At 41.0% G+C, this 16,242-nt stretch overlaps 1 protein-coding gene across 14 annotated transcripts in view; it reads right to left on the bottom strand.

The window, feature by feature from the left end:
* The window catches only part of LOC118096848 (disintegrin and metalloproteinase domain-containing protein 2), a 272,336-nt gene that overhangs the window by 246,329 nt on the left and 9,765 nt on the right, over nucleotides 1-16,242 (bottom strand). For 12 of the 14 annotated variants that reach the window (XM_088657638.1, XM_088657634.1, XM_088657639.1 and 9 more), the window contains 4 exons: nucleotides 15,181-15,252; nucleotides 14,133-14,299; nucleotides 12,146-12,227; nucleotides 10,093-10,226 (listed from right to left, as the gene is read on the bottom strand). In XM_088657638.1, the coding sequence (XP_088513764.1) occupies nucleotides 10,093-10,226; nucleotides 12,146-12,227; nucleotides 14,133-14,299; nucleotides 15,181-15,252 (455 nt within the window). The remainder of the gene's footprint in view (nucleotides 1-10,092; nucleotides 10,227-12,145; nucleotides 12,228-14,132; nucleotides 14,300-15,180; nucleotides 15,253-16,242) is intronic. The other 2 variants (XM_088657641.1, XM_088657643.1) reach the window with 1 other exon arrangement.

The raw sequence follows: 16,242 nt of genomic DNA, 5'->3' as shown, positions 1-16,242 counted from the left end.
TGGATTAAAACAGAAACTAAAAAGGAAGTCAGCTTCTGTTCTCTGAAGGTCGGGCTCTACAGTGGAGATTTGTGAATGAGAAGAGACACGGGGGAATGATCAATGGTCTTCAATGTCTGTATAATAATGCACAGAGCATGGGAAATAAACAAGATGAACTTGAGCTCTTGGTACAGCAAACTATATACAACATAATAGGCATCACTGAAACCTGGTGGGATGAGGGATACAATCTATTTCGGGGAAATAGACCAAACAGGAAAGGAGGAGGAGTAGTGTTATATGTCAGGGATGTGTATACCTGTGAAGAGATCCAGGATTTAAAACTTCAAAGCCAAATTGAGAGTATCTGGGTCAAAATTAAGGGAGAGAAAAATAACAGTGATCTCATTATGGGAGTTTACTATAGATCCCCAAGCCAAACTGAGTACACAGATGATGCCTTCCTGGAACTGATGGCCAAGCATTCAAATGGAAGTGAGATAGTAGTAATGGGGGATTTCAACTATCCTGATATTTGTTGGGTGTCAAACTCAGCCAAGAGCATAAGGTCGAACAGATTCCTCACTGGCCTTGCAGACAATTTCATTGTCCAGAAAGTGGGAGAAGCAACAAGCACAGAATGAACTCAGGCTTGCAAGAGAGGTTAAAAGCAACAAAAAGGACTTTTATAGGTATGTCCGTAGCAAAAGGAAGAACAAGGAAACAGTGGGGTTACTTAGAGGAGAAGATGGTGAAATGCGAACAGGGGACAGAGAAAGGGCAGAACTCCTCAATGCCTTCCTTGCCTCAGTCTTCTCCAAAAAAGAAAAGAATGCCCGACCTGAAGAATATGGAGCAGATGATTCAGCAGGGGAAACACAGCCCCGAACAAGTAAGGAGGTAGTACAAGAATACTTGGCTAGTTTAGATGTATTCAAGTCTCCAGGGCCAGATGAACTACATCCAAGAGTATTAAAAGAACTGGCAGAGGTGATTTCAGAACAACTGGCAATAATCTTTGAAAATTCCTGGAGAACAGGCGAAGTCCCAGCAGACTGGAGGAGGGCAAATGTTGTCCCTATTTTCAAAAAGGGGGAAAGGGAGGACCCAAACAATTACCGCCCAGTCAGCCTGACATCAATACCAGGAAAGATTCTAGAGCAGATCATTAAGCAATCGGTCTGTGAGCACCTAGAAAGGAATGCTGTGATCACTAAAAGTCAGCATGGGTTTCTGAAAAATAAGTCATGTCAGACTAATCTGATCTCATTTTTTTGGCAGAATTACAAGCCTGGTAGATGAAGGGAATGCTGTGGATATAGCCTATCTTGATTTCAGCAAGGCCTTTGACAAGGTGCCCCATGATATTTTTGTAAAGAAGGTGGTAAAATGCGGGCTAGATAATACTACCATTCAGCGGATTTGTAAGTGTGCTCATCAATGGCTCCTCTTCATTTTGGAGAGAAGTGACTAATGAAGTGCCACAGGGTTCTGTCTTGGGCCCAGTCGTATTGAACATCTTCATCAATGACTTGGATGATGGGCTTGAGGGCATGCTGAGCAAGTTTGCAGACGACACCAAATTGGGAGGGGTGGCTAATACCCCAGAGGACAGAATCACACTTCAGAATGACCTTAACAGATTAGACAACTGGGCCAAAGCAAACAAGATGAATTTTAACAAGGAGAAATGTAAAGTACTACACTTGGGCAAAAAAAATGAAAGGCACAAATACAGGATGGGAGATACCTGGCTCGAAATCAGTACATGTGAAAAGGATCTAGGAGTCTTGGTAGACCACAGACTTGACATGAGTCAACAGTGTGATGCAGCAGCTCAAAAAGCCAATGCAATTCTGGGCTGCATCAATAGGAGTTTAGCATCTAGATCAAGGGAAGTAATAGTACCACTGTATTATGCTCTGGTCAGACCTGACCTGGAGTACTGTGTCCAGTTCTGGGCACCACAGTTCAAGAAGGATACTGACAAGCTGGAACATGTCCAGAAGAGGGCAACCAAAATGGTCAAAGGCTTGGAAACAGTGCTTTATGAGAAACGGCTTAGGGAGCTGGGTATGTTTAGCCTGGAGAAGAGAAGGTTAAGGGGTGATATGATGGCCATGTTCAAATATATAAAAGGATGTCATATAGACGAGGGTGAAAGGTTGTTTTCTGCTGCTCCAGAGAAGCGGACACGGAGCAATGGATTCAAACTACAAGAAAGAAGCTTCCACCTAAACATTAGGAAGAACTTCCTGACAGTAAGAGCTGTTCGACAGTGGAATTTGCTGCCAAGAAGTGTGGTGGAGTCTCCTTCTTTGGAGGTCTTTAAGCAGAGGCTTGACAGCCATATGTCAATAATGCTTTGATGGTGTTTCCTGCTTGGCAGGGGGTTGGACTGGATGGTCCTTGTGGTCTCTTCCAACTCTATGATTCTATGATTCTAAGAGCATTCGTATAGAGCCCCCGGGAGGAATTTTAAGCCTTTCAAACCGCAACTTAGAGATACTTTAAAGATCTCCCTTCTGCTGGAACGTGATTGATTTAACTGAACTTGAATTACTGAACTTTTGAGAATGGGAAGTGCACAGCTTTATTAAGGATAGATTGAGCGTTTGAAAGTAAGAATCACCTTGGAATTCCACAATTGGAGCTGAAGCTAATCAGGAGAACACTCAGCCAAACTTGGGGGTAACCCAAGGGGGGCAGAGTGCCTGGAATAGCTGAAGTTTTTTTTTAAGGCGATAAACTTATTCCAAGGATCGTTAAGGACTTTTAATGGACTTCTAACCTCCAAAATTTAAGGCTTTTAACCCTCAAAACTACAAATCCAGAAACCCATAAATTTCTCCCACCACCTCTAACTTCGTGGACCCCCAAACCTCTCAGTTATTTTAACAAACGGAGAAGAGGAAAAAATTACTTCAAAGGAGTGCTCTAGTCAGACCCGGTTTTAAGCTCCTCTTTGCAGCAGCCCAGCCAGGACTGAATGAGAATTGAATGAGATTGCGACTTAGAACTTTATCACTTTATCACTCTATTTAGAAGTCTGATCTCATTGATTTAAGAATAATCTAGCGATGAGAAGAACTAAAATACCCAGATGTCATGATATGGAAACTGACTCAGAGTCCCTTGGTTTCAAACAGAGTAATCTAGATAATTACCTGCTACCTCAAAAACACATATCTCCTCCCAAAACCTTCCTCAGCTCTTTACATGGAAAAACAGTTGAAGAGATATACCTAGGAATAAATGAGAAGGACCAGGCTACTATTCCCATAATAGAGGCACAAATACTAATTGATAGAAAGGTGGAGCTGCTGGAGGAATGCTGCCTATTGACCGCTCAAACAGTTCAAAATCTTTTAAAGTGGAATTTTAATCAATTGGTGGAGACCAGGGTGCAGCATTTTTCTTTGGTCATATTTGTTGCTCATTTGGATTATAACGATATGTTGATTATTCTTGCTATTTTTCTTTTTGCTTCTAGTCAGCAAAAACCAAATTGGGATTACAATAAGCACCAAGATTGACTGGATTACAAATTTACAATTTTAAAAGTTGAGAATAACTTTTCAATACCAGAACTTAAAATTATTTTTAAAAAACTGGATGTATACAACCACAATGAGGAAGATCTCTCCACTAATATACTTTGTGTAATTAGTTCTTTTCTCTCTCTCCCTTTTCCCTTTCTGTATTGTTTATTATATGCACTAAGCTATTACTGTTTAGATTTGTTTTTAAAATTACTTTAAGTAGCATAAGTAATATAAGTAATAGTTACAGGTAGGTAGCCGTGTTGGTCTGAGTCGAAACAAAATTAAAAAATTCCTTCAGTAGCACCTTAAAGACCAACTAAGTTTTTATTTTGGTATGAGCTTTCGTGTGTATGCACACTTCTTCAGATATAAGTAATGTAAGTATTTAAGGTCTGACATAGTTGTATAGCTGGTGGGCTCAGCAGTTGAAATTTTCAGCCCCGAGCACTCCAGTGGGAAAGAGGTAACACTTGCAGCTAACATGGTTGAATAAGATCCCTACCAGAAAATGAAAAAGAACAAGGCCTGGCTGCGTATGTAAGTAAAATTTTAGCAGATTGGATGGGGGAGGGACAAACAGGGATGGATGAATTAATTCAGAATTGTTTCAGAATCCGGACTAAAGCATCCAGACAGAGAAATCAGCCTGGAGACCGTATAGTGACTTTTGTCACAAAGAGAGTGAAGGATGCAATCCATATATATATATATATATATATATATATATATATATATATATATGAAGAAGGCCTCCAGGTTGAAGGTAAAATAGTGGACATATTCCGGGAAATCCCTTTTAAATTGAGAATTAGGAGATAAAAGTAAAGGCTTTTGACAACAGCTCTCAGGAAAGCAGATATAAAATGCAAATGGGAATTCCTGGAAGGAGTCTCCTTCACTTGCAGGAGAAAAATATAAAGGCTGACAATGGAGGGCCAAGCCCACTGAGCATCTTGAGGGAGCAGTTGGCAGAGAGAAAGATATTTTAAGCAAATTTGACAATGGCAAATCTTAAAATACTAAACTGGAATGTAAACGGGCTGAATGATAAAAGAAAAAGCAATAGGATTGAACATGTACTTCTTAAGCAAAATTTAGATGTAATCTATCTTCAGGAAACCCACATTGCAAAAAAGCATAAGAGAATTTTGATCAATAAAAAGCCTGGTATGGATTTCATTTCAGCAGACACAACTAAAAAGCGCAGAGTAGTTTTTTACATAAAACCTGCACTTGAACCCAAACTGATTCAAAAAGATTAAAAGGGAGAACTATAATAGTACAAATTAAAGTTCAATGAGAAAATATAATTTTGATAGTAATCTATGCACCAAACGAAAACAAATCAGAGTTTTACCAAAAATTAGAAACAGAACTGTTGGAATTTGCCAATGAGAAATTGATATTAATGGGAGATTTAAATGGAGTGCCGTCATTAGAAAAAGATAGAACCATCAGGAGAAAGATACTAAGGAAGGAAGGTTGCCAAAAATCTTTTTTGACATGACGAGAACATTAAACTTAGTAGATATTTGGAGAGTGAAACATATGTTTGATAAACAGTTCACGTTCTTCTCTCATGTTCATGAGAGTAGTGCAAGACTGGATGCAGTTTGGATTTCAAAAGAAATTGAAATAAAAGTTTAAAAAATAGAAATAAATCCCAGAACACTATCAGATCATAACTCTTTGATAATGAAAATTCAAAAGGAAAATAATTCCACTCTTAGATGGAGACTCAATGAAGATTTACTGGATGAAAAATTGTTTTTGGAAAAGGCAAAAAAAACACTGGGAGATTATTTCAAACTAAATCTTAACAAAGAAACCAAACTGCAAACAGTATGGGACACTAGTATAGCAGTCATGAGGGGACTGTTTATTCAACAGAATGTAATAAAAAGGAAATTAAGGGGAAAGAAAAAGAAGGAAATTTTAGATGAAATTTTAGGGGGGGGGGGGAGAACTGGCAAAAAAACCAAATAAAGAACCAATTAAACAGGCAATTAAGCTATTACAAACACAATATTCAATGAGTATTAATGAAGAAATAGGTTGGAAAATTAAAAGAATGAAAGAAACATATTTTGAACATGCCAACAAGCCAGGAAAGTTGTTAGCATGGCAAATAAGAAAAAACGAACATAAAAATTATGTAAATAAAATAAAATTAAATGGCAAATATACAGATAAATTGAAAGAAACAAAGGAAGCTTTTGTTAAATACTTCACAGACCTGTATAGAAAAGGATCAGAAAGGAAGGTGCAGATAGAGGAATATATAAAAAAGAGCAATTTACCGAAAGTAAATGAAGATAGATTTACACTGTTAAACACAGAAATAACATTACAATAATTACTAGATGCAATAAATCATGCAAAGGACCAGATGGACTTTCAGCAAAGTGTTATAAAATTTTTTAATGAATAACTTGTTATTCCCTTAAGGGGAATGAGATTTTAAAAACAGGAGAAATCCCAGGAACATGGAAAGATGCATATATAAAATTAATTACAAAACAGGACTCAGATGTAATGCTGGTCAAAAATTACAGACCTATTTCATTTTTGAATAATGATTACAAACTATTTGCATACATTTTGGCCAACAGAATGGTGAAGGTATTGGAAAAATACATCCATCCAGACCAAGCTGGTTTCCTTCCAGGCAGGCAAATGAAAGATAATATTAGAAATGTTATAAACATAATGGAGTACCTGGAAGTTTGAAATGAGAAACAAGCGGTATTAATGTTTATAGACGCTGAAAAAGCATTTGACAACTTGTCCTGGGATTTCATGATAAGAGTGCTGGAGGAAATGGAAATTGAAGAAAAGTTCATTAAGGGAATACAAGCCATATATTCAGAACAGAGTGCAAAATTAATCATTAACAAATCAGTGTAAAATACAGAAAGAAACTATACAAGATTGTCTGTCATCACCACATTTGTTCATCCTGGTCCTGGAAGTTTTAGCACAGAATATTAGAGCCGACAATGAAATTATAGGAATAAGAACAGGTAAAAATGAATTTTAAATGAAAGCATTTGCAGATGATTTGGTAATTACAGTAGAAGATCCAAAAAACTCTCAGAAAAAGATCCAAAAGTTTGGACAAGTGGCAGGGTTTAAACTGAATAAAAACAAAACTAAATTATTAGTCAAAAATCTTAGAGAATCAGAAAAGAGGGAACTCTCCCAGAGTTTGGATATAGAAATCCACAAAAAGTAAAGTATTTAGGAACATGGTTAACAAACAGGAATCTCAATATATAAAAAGAAAATCATGAAAAAATGTGGAATGAAATAAAAAGGATTTTAGAAATTTGGAGTAGGATGAATCTTTCTTTTTTAGGAAGAATTGCAGCAATTAAAATGAATGCCTTGTCAAAAATGTTCCTCTTTTGCTTCAATAGCATCTGCTTCAAAAAATGGCAAAAATATATTTCTAAATTTATCTGGTGTGGGAAAAGACCAAGAATAAAACATAAAATACTTACAGATGTAAAAGAAAGAGGAGGCTTTTCCCTTCCAGATTTCAGAATTTATTATGAAGCAGCATGCCTTACTTGGATTCGGGATTAGATCAAATTGGAGAAAGAGGCAGCAATAGAACAGGAGGGACATGATAACAGATTTGGCTGGCCTGCATATTTGTGGTATGGAAAAACCAAAGTACATAAAGGATTTCACAATCATATAATAAGAAAATCTTTAATAAAAGATTGGGGGAAAATATAAAGACTTATTAGAACAAAAAAAACTTAATGGTGGTTATCGCCTATTGAATCACTATCATTTAAAATGACAACAAAGAAAGAAATATGGCCAACAGGAAGGAAAGTTAAAATTGAAAGATTATGATGAGTTGAAGGAATACTTTCAAAGCTGGCTACAACATAGACCAGTGTTTCTCAACCAGTGTGCCTCCAGATGTTTTGGGACTACAACTCCCATCATCCCTAGCTAGCAAGACCAGTGGTCAGGAATGATGGGAGTTGTAGTCCCAAAACATCTGGAGGCACACTGGTTGAGAAACACTGACATAGACAGATAAATGAAATCTTTAAGGAAGATAATAAGAAAGGATTTGGTTATACAATCTCTAGATTCCAAAGAGAGATAATAGATGAGAATTTCAAATTACTTAAGAAAGTGTATAATATGTTATTGCAATGGGAAACGAAGGATGAAGAAGTTAAGTCAGTAATGATTAAGTGGGCACAAGATGTGGGTCATAATATACAATTTGAAGAATGGGAAAAACTTTGGAAAGTAAATATGAAATTCACAGACTGTATTTTATTGAAAGAGAATTATATATTGTATAGATGGTATAACACCGATTAAGCTGGCCAAAATGTATAGAACAGAATCAAAAACCTTTGGAGGGTACCTTTTATCATATGTGGTGGGTATGTAGTATTATCAAAATAATTTGGGAGATGATATATAACGAACTGGAAAAAATGTTTAAAATGACGTTTGTTTTTTAAAAAAAACCCAGAAGCGTTTTTACTAGGTATTTCTGATCAAGGACTGCCAAAAGAGAAATGGAAAATATTCATGTACGCGACAACAGCGAGAAGAATTCTAGTAGCACAAAACTGGAAGACTGGAGAAACACCTGCAAAAGCATAATGGCAAATGGGAAATGGATGAACTCTGCGGAATCAGCTATATGGAAAAGACAATAGAATGGGAACCTTTCATAAACTATCTGCAGAAACAACTGAAAGAAATGGGCTTGGTAGCAGGATTTGAATAAACATTCACAACTTTACTTAACAAAATGCACAAAGAATAACAATGTAATAACATTTTGACAGATAAGTAATAGCAGATTGTATCATTGTATCATTTAATGTAACAAACCAGAGGGGAAGCTGAAGGAAGTCAACTGGAAGGGGGGGAAATGAAGAATGTATGTTTGGAAATGGTTTTGATATTTGTTGCTAGAAAACTAATACAAAAAAATACAAAAAAAAGATACTGGGCAAAAGATGTGGGATTAATATACCACGCATGTCCAACTCCCAAGAGACTGGTATCTACTCCCACTATTAAAAAATGGCAGTGATCTACCCATTGGATTGACCAAAATTGCTGGGCTTTTTTAAGGGAAAAAAATCTAAAAACGTTAGCAGGATTGACATAGCACTTGTAATTTAAAATAACAAAGGATAAAAATGAAGTACAATAATTTGGATAAATGCAATTAGATGCAGTTAAAAAAGGAATAAACATTTTGGAAGCCAAGGGAGGGGTGGAAGGAAGCCTAGGGGTTCAGGGAACCCCATAAAGGTACTGATATGGACTATGGTTTAATGTAAACGTGTGTGTGTGTGTGTGTGTGTGTGTGTGTTTGAAACTTGAAGAAGAAGAAGAAGAAGAAGAGGAGGAGGAGGAGGAGGAGGAGGAGGAGGAGGAGGAAGAAGAAGAAGCAGCAATACCCCCCACCCCACATCCTTATGTGTGGGAAAGTGGCAGGACAGGGAGAAAGCTTGGCTAAGGCCCTTCACCCTGATATAGCAACTCTTCTAGACACGCTACTTTAAGATTATTTGTCTCAGTTAACCTGAGGTAGGGAATATTTTTCAGCCCAAGGACCACATTCCCTTCTGGACAACCTTCCCACGGGCCATAGGGCCCAGTGGAGGCCAGGACTCAGTGGAGCAACAAATGTGACTTATGCCTTGGTATGGCAGGGCAAGTTTCTATGCATATGCCTCTTTTCCCTCCCTCTGGGCAAACAAGAGGCACCTCAGAAATCAAGGGCACATTCCAGACCTGTAAAAACACATAAGGTACAGAACAAGGCCACTGAGGGTTGTCGCCCACTGGTCAGGAAACTAGTGAGCACTCCTGATGAGCTGCTCCTAATTGCTTGGCACTTTTTTGTGGGGAGGGGGGGGTCAACAGGACCCGGGGCTCTCTAGCAGAATACCTGCCATTAAAACAGGTGGCGGAAGTGTGGGGAGAGCTTGCCTGCTTCAGGACCCTTCTATGGTGCTGCCCTTCCCCCTCTCAACCTTCCCACCCCATCCTAGGGGAGAATGGCAGATGTTCACTTCTGCAGGAGGCAGTAATGGTGTACCACCAGGGGACGGTTTCAGTCTCTATTGCCTCCATGTGGATGGCTTTTCTTAGAAGGCTGGGAAGTGGCTAGGATAGATTAGATCACGCATCCCCAAACTGCGACCCTCCAGATGTTTTGGCCTACAACTCCCCTGATCCCTAGCTAGCAGGACCAGTGGTCAGGGAAGATGGGAATTGTAGCCCCAAACATCTGGAGGGTTGCAGTTTGGGGATGCCTGGATTAAATAGTTTATCTATCTAACAGACAGCTAGATAGACCTTCCCCAATCTTGAACCCTCCAGATGTTTTGGACCACAACTCCCCCTAGCCAAGGCCAGCATGGCTGTCCTATCCTGGGACTAGAGGGAGCTGTTGTCCAAAACACTGGGAGGGCACCAGGTTGGGGAAGGTTGATACTGATAAAATAGCCAGGTTTTGACTTAGCACCATGCTAATGATGAATGAAGCAACAAAGGCTCTTACACAGCATCGGTACTCATTAAGCAAGTGCCTGGACAGTGGCATTGTCTTGAGTTGTCGAAGAACAGTCCTAGGCTGAATCCCAGCAGCTGTGCCACGATCACAGAGAAGGTCTCCAGCGTGATCCCATTTTCATACTAAGTAAGAGCACATGAACATTAATGGCTAACAGCTATGAATTACTACTACTGCTGCTGCTGCTGCTACTACTACTACTACTACTACTACATCTTTATTGTGCAGGAGGGCTTTAAAGGGTACAAGAGTACAGGCCTTTGCCCCAAGGAGCCTGGGTTTAGAAACTCTGCTTGGTGCTTTGGGCAAAATCGCTACTCAAAGCCTTCTTGTCACCCTCTCCCAGGAGCCTTCAGTTTGCTTGCAAGCTGAGACATCAGGGACAGGAAGAACAAAAAACAACAATGGCAAAAGCAAGAAGAAAAAACAACTCTGAGGACCAGAACTGTGTGTGGCCTAACAATTGACCTTGTAGGCATATTGGGGGGGGGGGGACAGGACGACCTAGGGAGAGGCACGATAGCATTTACATGCACAAAGATATCCCCTTCACAGGTAAAACACATGGACCTATCTCAGGTGTATTATTGAGTATTTGGCCTGAGCTTTGGTGAGGTGTCAATAATTTGTTCTTCCTATGCTATTCAATGTAATTGACCTTCACTTTTCTAACTGCTGGTCTGCTTCTTTTATAAAGTGGATTTGCTGCACTAAAGCAACACTTCTAGGAGTAATCTATCTATATATATAATGTAAACTGGGCATGTGGGTTATTATCCACTTTTCTCCGAAACCGCTTCACCGATTGCAGTCAATTTTTGACACAATGTCCCAAGCGAATGTCCAAAGGTTATTATAAAGTTTTGCTAAAACAGATGTCACACCTGGGAAACATAAAAACCCCAAAACCCCGTGTTTCAGAACACACCAAACAGATAAAAGTGCATGCTGGGAAATAGAACAGAGAAGCAGCGTCTCCATTGGCTGCAGACAATCGGTGGCATCACAACATTCCACAGCAACCAACTGAAAACAGGCCTTTACAGACTTTACAGACCAGGCCGAATGGAGGTATTGACTTGCCTGGGTGGGGGATGGGGGGAAGAGGGAGTAGGGGGGGGAGGAACAGAATAGGTCATGGATCAGGACAGGGTGGGGGCAGTCACAGGGATTAGCCACTGCAACGCGCGGCAGGGCCAACTAGTAGACAAATAAAAACCAACAAATCACCAGTTCTGGAAGGTGTTCTCAAAGAACTCGAAAGTGAAATTGCCGCTCTTCTAAAAAAACCCACACCCATAACTTATCCCTCAAAATCAGTCTCTGTACCTGAGGACTGGAAAGCAGCCAATGTAACACCCATTTACAAAAGGGATCCAGGGGGGGGGGGAATCCTAGAAGTTACAGGCCAGTTATCTTAATGCCTGTCCTGGGAAAACTGGTGAAAAGTATTGTTACAGATTTAAAAAACCAACAAACTCTACTGAAGCACAGCAGCATGGCTTAAGCAAGAGCAAGTCCTGTCTTACTGACCTATTGCAAGTTCTTTGAGACCATCAACAAACATACAGATAAAAGTGATCCAGTCACCAGATGTCAAAGAGAAAAACAACTACCAAACTTTTAGAGGACATCTGAAGGCAACCCTGTTTAGGGAAGCTTTTAATGTTTAATAGATTATTGTATTTTAATACTTCTGTTGGAAGCCACCCAGAGTGGCTGGAGAAACCCAGCCAGATGGGTGGGGTATAAATAATTTATTATTATTATTATTATTATTATTATTAGTAGTAGTAGTAGTAGTAGTGCAGTGTACTTGAACTTTCAAAAAGCTTTCAAGAAAGACTTCTGAATAAGCTTAACAGTCAAGGAATGAGAGGACATCTCTACTCCCCACCCCATGGTCTCAAGGGTGCTCAGACTTTATAGAGCAGAAATGTCCACTTCAGCTGAAGTCATGTGTTTAACCTCAAGTCTGGTTTGGCCCAAATATATCAAAACGTATTAAGAAATCAAGAACAGTTCAGCAATGCAGCCTTACCATGGCAACTGCTGCAGAAGAAGGTCTGTGGCACATCTTTCTTGCAAATGTTGACCCCACAGAATCACCCCTGTTCCTGTAGCTGGGGTGAGGAAGAAAGGAATTATGCTTTTGTTGCAATTAGCACCTTAGCAAAAAGCATAAAAAGGAACACTTACTTACATAACAGCTCTTTTTTTGGGGGGGGGAGACAGGGGCAGGCATCTGTGTACTTTCCTGGGATGCCTCTTCAACACCACCCCAAACCCCACATGGGGCAGCTGCACATTCCTGCATTGCAGGAGGTTGAACTAGATGATCCTCAGGGACCCTTTCAGCTCTACAATTCTATGATTCTATATAGTAGAGGAGGGAAGGAGTGACCTGTCACTTCTCTGCCAGCCTGCTCCCTGTCTGGGCCTCATTATCAGAGGGATTGACAAAAGATCTGTAAGCATCAGGCTCTAGAGTAGATCAGCAAGAATTCTGCCTCCCAAATGTTTAACAACAGCAGCAACAATGGGGGGGGGTTGCCACCTTTTAACAGGCCACTTTCACATCATGCATTTAAATATACCACTTTAAACAGTCAGTGCTTCCCCCAAATAATCCTGGAAACTGTAGTTTGTTAAGGGTGCTGAGAGTTATTAAAGGTAAAGGGTAATGGGACCCCTGACCATTAGGTCCAGTCGTGACCGACTCTGGGGTTGCGGCGCTCATCTCGCGTTATTGGCTGAGGGAGCCGGCGTACAGCTTCCAGGTCACGCGGCCAGCATGACTAAGCCGCTTCTGGCGAACCAGAGCAGCACACAGAAACACTGTTTACTTTCCCGCCAGAGTAGTACCTATTTATCTACTTGCACTTTGATGTGCTTTCGAACTGCTAGGTTGGCAGGAGCTGGGACCGAGCAACGGGAGCTCACCCTGTTGCGGGGATTCGAACCGCCGACCTTCTGATTGGCAAGCCCTAGGCTCTGTGGTTTAACCCACAGTGCCACCCGCGTCCCGCTGAGAGTTATTAGGAGATGCCTAATCCCCTCACAGAGCTACATATTCTAGGGTTCCCTGTGACATGAGATTGACTCTTAAACCAATCTGAGAACTGTAACTCTGTTCTCCAAATGGTTCTCCAAATAACTCACAGCACCCTTAACCAACTACAATTCCCAGAATTCTTTGGGGGAAGCCATGACTGTTTAAAGTGATGCTTTAATTGTGTGAATGCAGCCCAGGCATCCCCAAACTTCGGCTCTCCAGATGTTTTGGACTACAATTCCCATCATCCCTGACCACTTGTCCTGTTAGCTAGGGATCATGGGAGTTGTAGCCCAAAACATCTGGAGGGCCGCAGTTTGGGGGTGCCTGATGCAGCCTGAGATTGCTGAGATGAAGAAAGCTTGGCTGGCTTATACATTTAAAACAACTTGACATACACACTGTTCCATTGCATGAGTTATTATCTGCTGCAGCTGAGCAGTGGCCCCTTTGCAGCTCGCAGGAGGGTATGTGCATTGCACACATAAAGTCCCAGGTTCAGCCCTCAACATCTCCACTCAGGATCCTTCTTTGGAGATTCCCAGAGTACTGGGCTCGGTGGACTTAGCTTCTCACCTGCATTCAGAACTCAAGGACCACAGCTCAGTGGCAGAGCACCAAAGTTCAATCACTGGAAGCATCTCCAGCTAGCAAGCAGGTGATGGGAAAGAAAGCCCTTCTTTGCCACAGGTCCTGGAGAGACGCTGCCCATCAATATAGACAACGCTGATCTACATGGACCAGTGCAAGTCCATATAAGACTGTCATTGGATACTTGCTTCCCTCACATGCCTCTTTGCTGCCAACCATGTCCCTCCCTCACATGCACGGAGCCCCCAACTGTTCGGACTGCTCTTCACAGCCCTCTCCCTCTCTCCTGCCTGCCCAGCACTTTGGCCATGTTGTCCACTCAGGCAACACCAAAGGCTTTAATACAGGCATTCTTTAATAACGGGGGGAACACACTCCTTACACAAACAAGAATGCGATATCGTGGGGTCGTAGAGCAAGGTGGACCGGTTTCCAGTCCACAAACTTTTCCAGTAACTCATTGGCTGTCCCTGTGGTGGAGATCTTATCCTTGTCTTTCCAAAACTCCATAGAGGACAGTATAATCTTCATGTTGAGTTTGTAAAACATCTGAAAATAGGAGCAATATTGTTAAGTTCAATAGAGGCCACAGGCTTTACATGTTCAGAGTTCAGTCCCCAGCTAGAGGAATTGTAGTATTAATTATTATTATTATTATTATTATTATTATTATTATTATTACTACTACTACTATTTATTACTTATACCCCACCCATCTGGCTGGGTTTCCACACTGGGCGGCTTCCAACAAAATATTAAAATACAATAGCCTGTTAAACATTAAAAGCTTCCCTAAACTTCCCTAAATCCTAATTCCCTATGGAATTATTTATATGCTGCTTTTTTGAGTAACATCCACACAATGTTATACAGAACATAGTGTTTTTTGTTGAGGGGGCTGTTGAGGTTGGACATGCTTTGGGGGGCAGAGCCAGGAGATATCATGAATCTGGGATGGGTTCAGCTTCGTTCATTTATTCATATGAGGGGTGACATCTTAAAAAAATCCATACCAAACTATATTACAAAAATAAGATTGATTAAAGTATATATACTGGCGCACACACCCTCTACCTTTGAACAGTATTTCAGGATTTGCATGACATTTCTTTAAAGCAAAAGATAGTAAACAAATAGAATAATATTCTGCTTAACATAATATTCAATCTGCCATGTTAGATAATACTATTTTTTCCTTTACAGCATTCATTGTTTTTAGACCTACGAAACCAAGGACGCCACATTTCATTATCTTAATTTTGAGTAACCTTCTTCCCTTGATCTTATTTTCCCTTAAAAGACCAAACCATTCTAGATGTAGCAGCAACTGTTCTACCAGATTCCGGACCATTTATAAATATATTTAAATAGATCTGGGCTGTTGTGCCCAGCAAAACTTTGACTAAGGTTGCCTGATGTCATTGACTTACCGTGTTGATAAAGCTGATGAGCTGAGTGATTTTCTTCATCACAACATCTTCATCTGAACCCATATAGTCATACTGGGAAAGAGTAAGATTTTCTCATTAGCCAGCCACTTCACACATTGCATCAGGCTCACTGAAGATGCTCTAAGCTAGAAGCCACCACATTTTCTGGGCCAGGATACACATTTCAGACTCAGGATGGCTGCCAATGGGGAGAGGCTCCCATGGGGGCTGCCATATCTAAAACAGGGCAAGCAAGAGCTGTTTGACAGTGGGACAGACTAGCTTGGGAGGTGGAGGAATCTCCTTTTCTGGGAAGTTTTTTTAACAGAGGTTGCATTATTTAGATGTAGTTCCTGCATTACAGGGGGTTGGATTACATGACCTTTGAGGCCCTTTCTATGACAACAAAGGTGAGTAAGATTATGGACTTCTCCACGACCCTTCTCCTCTGCAGGGAGGTGGGACCGATTCAGATTGTCCACCCCCGCTACTTAATGGATCCAAATGGTTTCCAGAGAGCAGTAGGGGATGTTTCATCCCATGTTGATGGCCTCTCAGCTGATTCCCTGGTGGCCCGCTGGAATGCAGTTAACCAGGGCTATTGACTGTCTGGCCCGCTCTGATTGCACGGAACCTGGACAGCCCCATGGTTTTCCCTGGAGCTGAGGGGGATGAAAGGTAGATGCCACCGTGGGATCAGGGTCAGGGTGGGATCAATTCCAATCTGTTACCACCGAGGATGTGGACAGGCTGCTTGGACAAGTGAAACCAACCACCTGTCTCCTTGATCCTTGCCCATCCTGTCTTATAAAAGCAAGCCAGGAAGGGCTGGGCAATGGGCTCCCCGGGGTGGTGAATGCTTTGCTGTGAGGGAGCCTTCCCAGATCTGCTGAAAGAGGCGGTCATTAAACCACTTCTCAAAAAAACATCTTTAGATGCGGCCAATATGGCCAACTATCGCCCAGTCTCAAATCTTCCATTCTTGGGCAAGGTGATTGAGCGGGTGGTTGCTGAACAACTCCAGGCACGCCTGGAAGAAGCGGACCATTTGGATCCCTTCCA

The sequence above is a fragment of the Zootoca vivipara genome, chromosome 14 (genome assembly GCF_965207765.1).
Source record: "Zootoca vivipara chromosome 14, rZooViv2.hap1.1, whole genome shotgun sequence".
In the NCBI taxonomy this organism is placed as follows: domain Eukaryota; kingdom Metazoa; phylum Chordata; class Lepidosauria; order Squamata; family Lacertidae; genus Zootoca; species Zootoca vivipara.
Note: the sequence above shows the minus strand (reverse complement) of the source record. Positions and strands in the feature narration are given on the sequence as shown.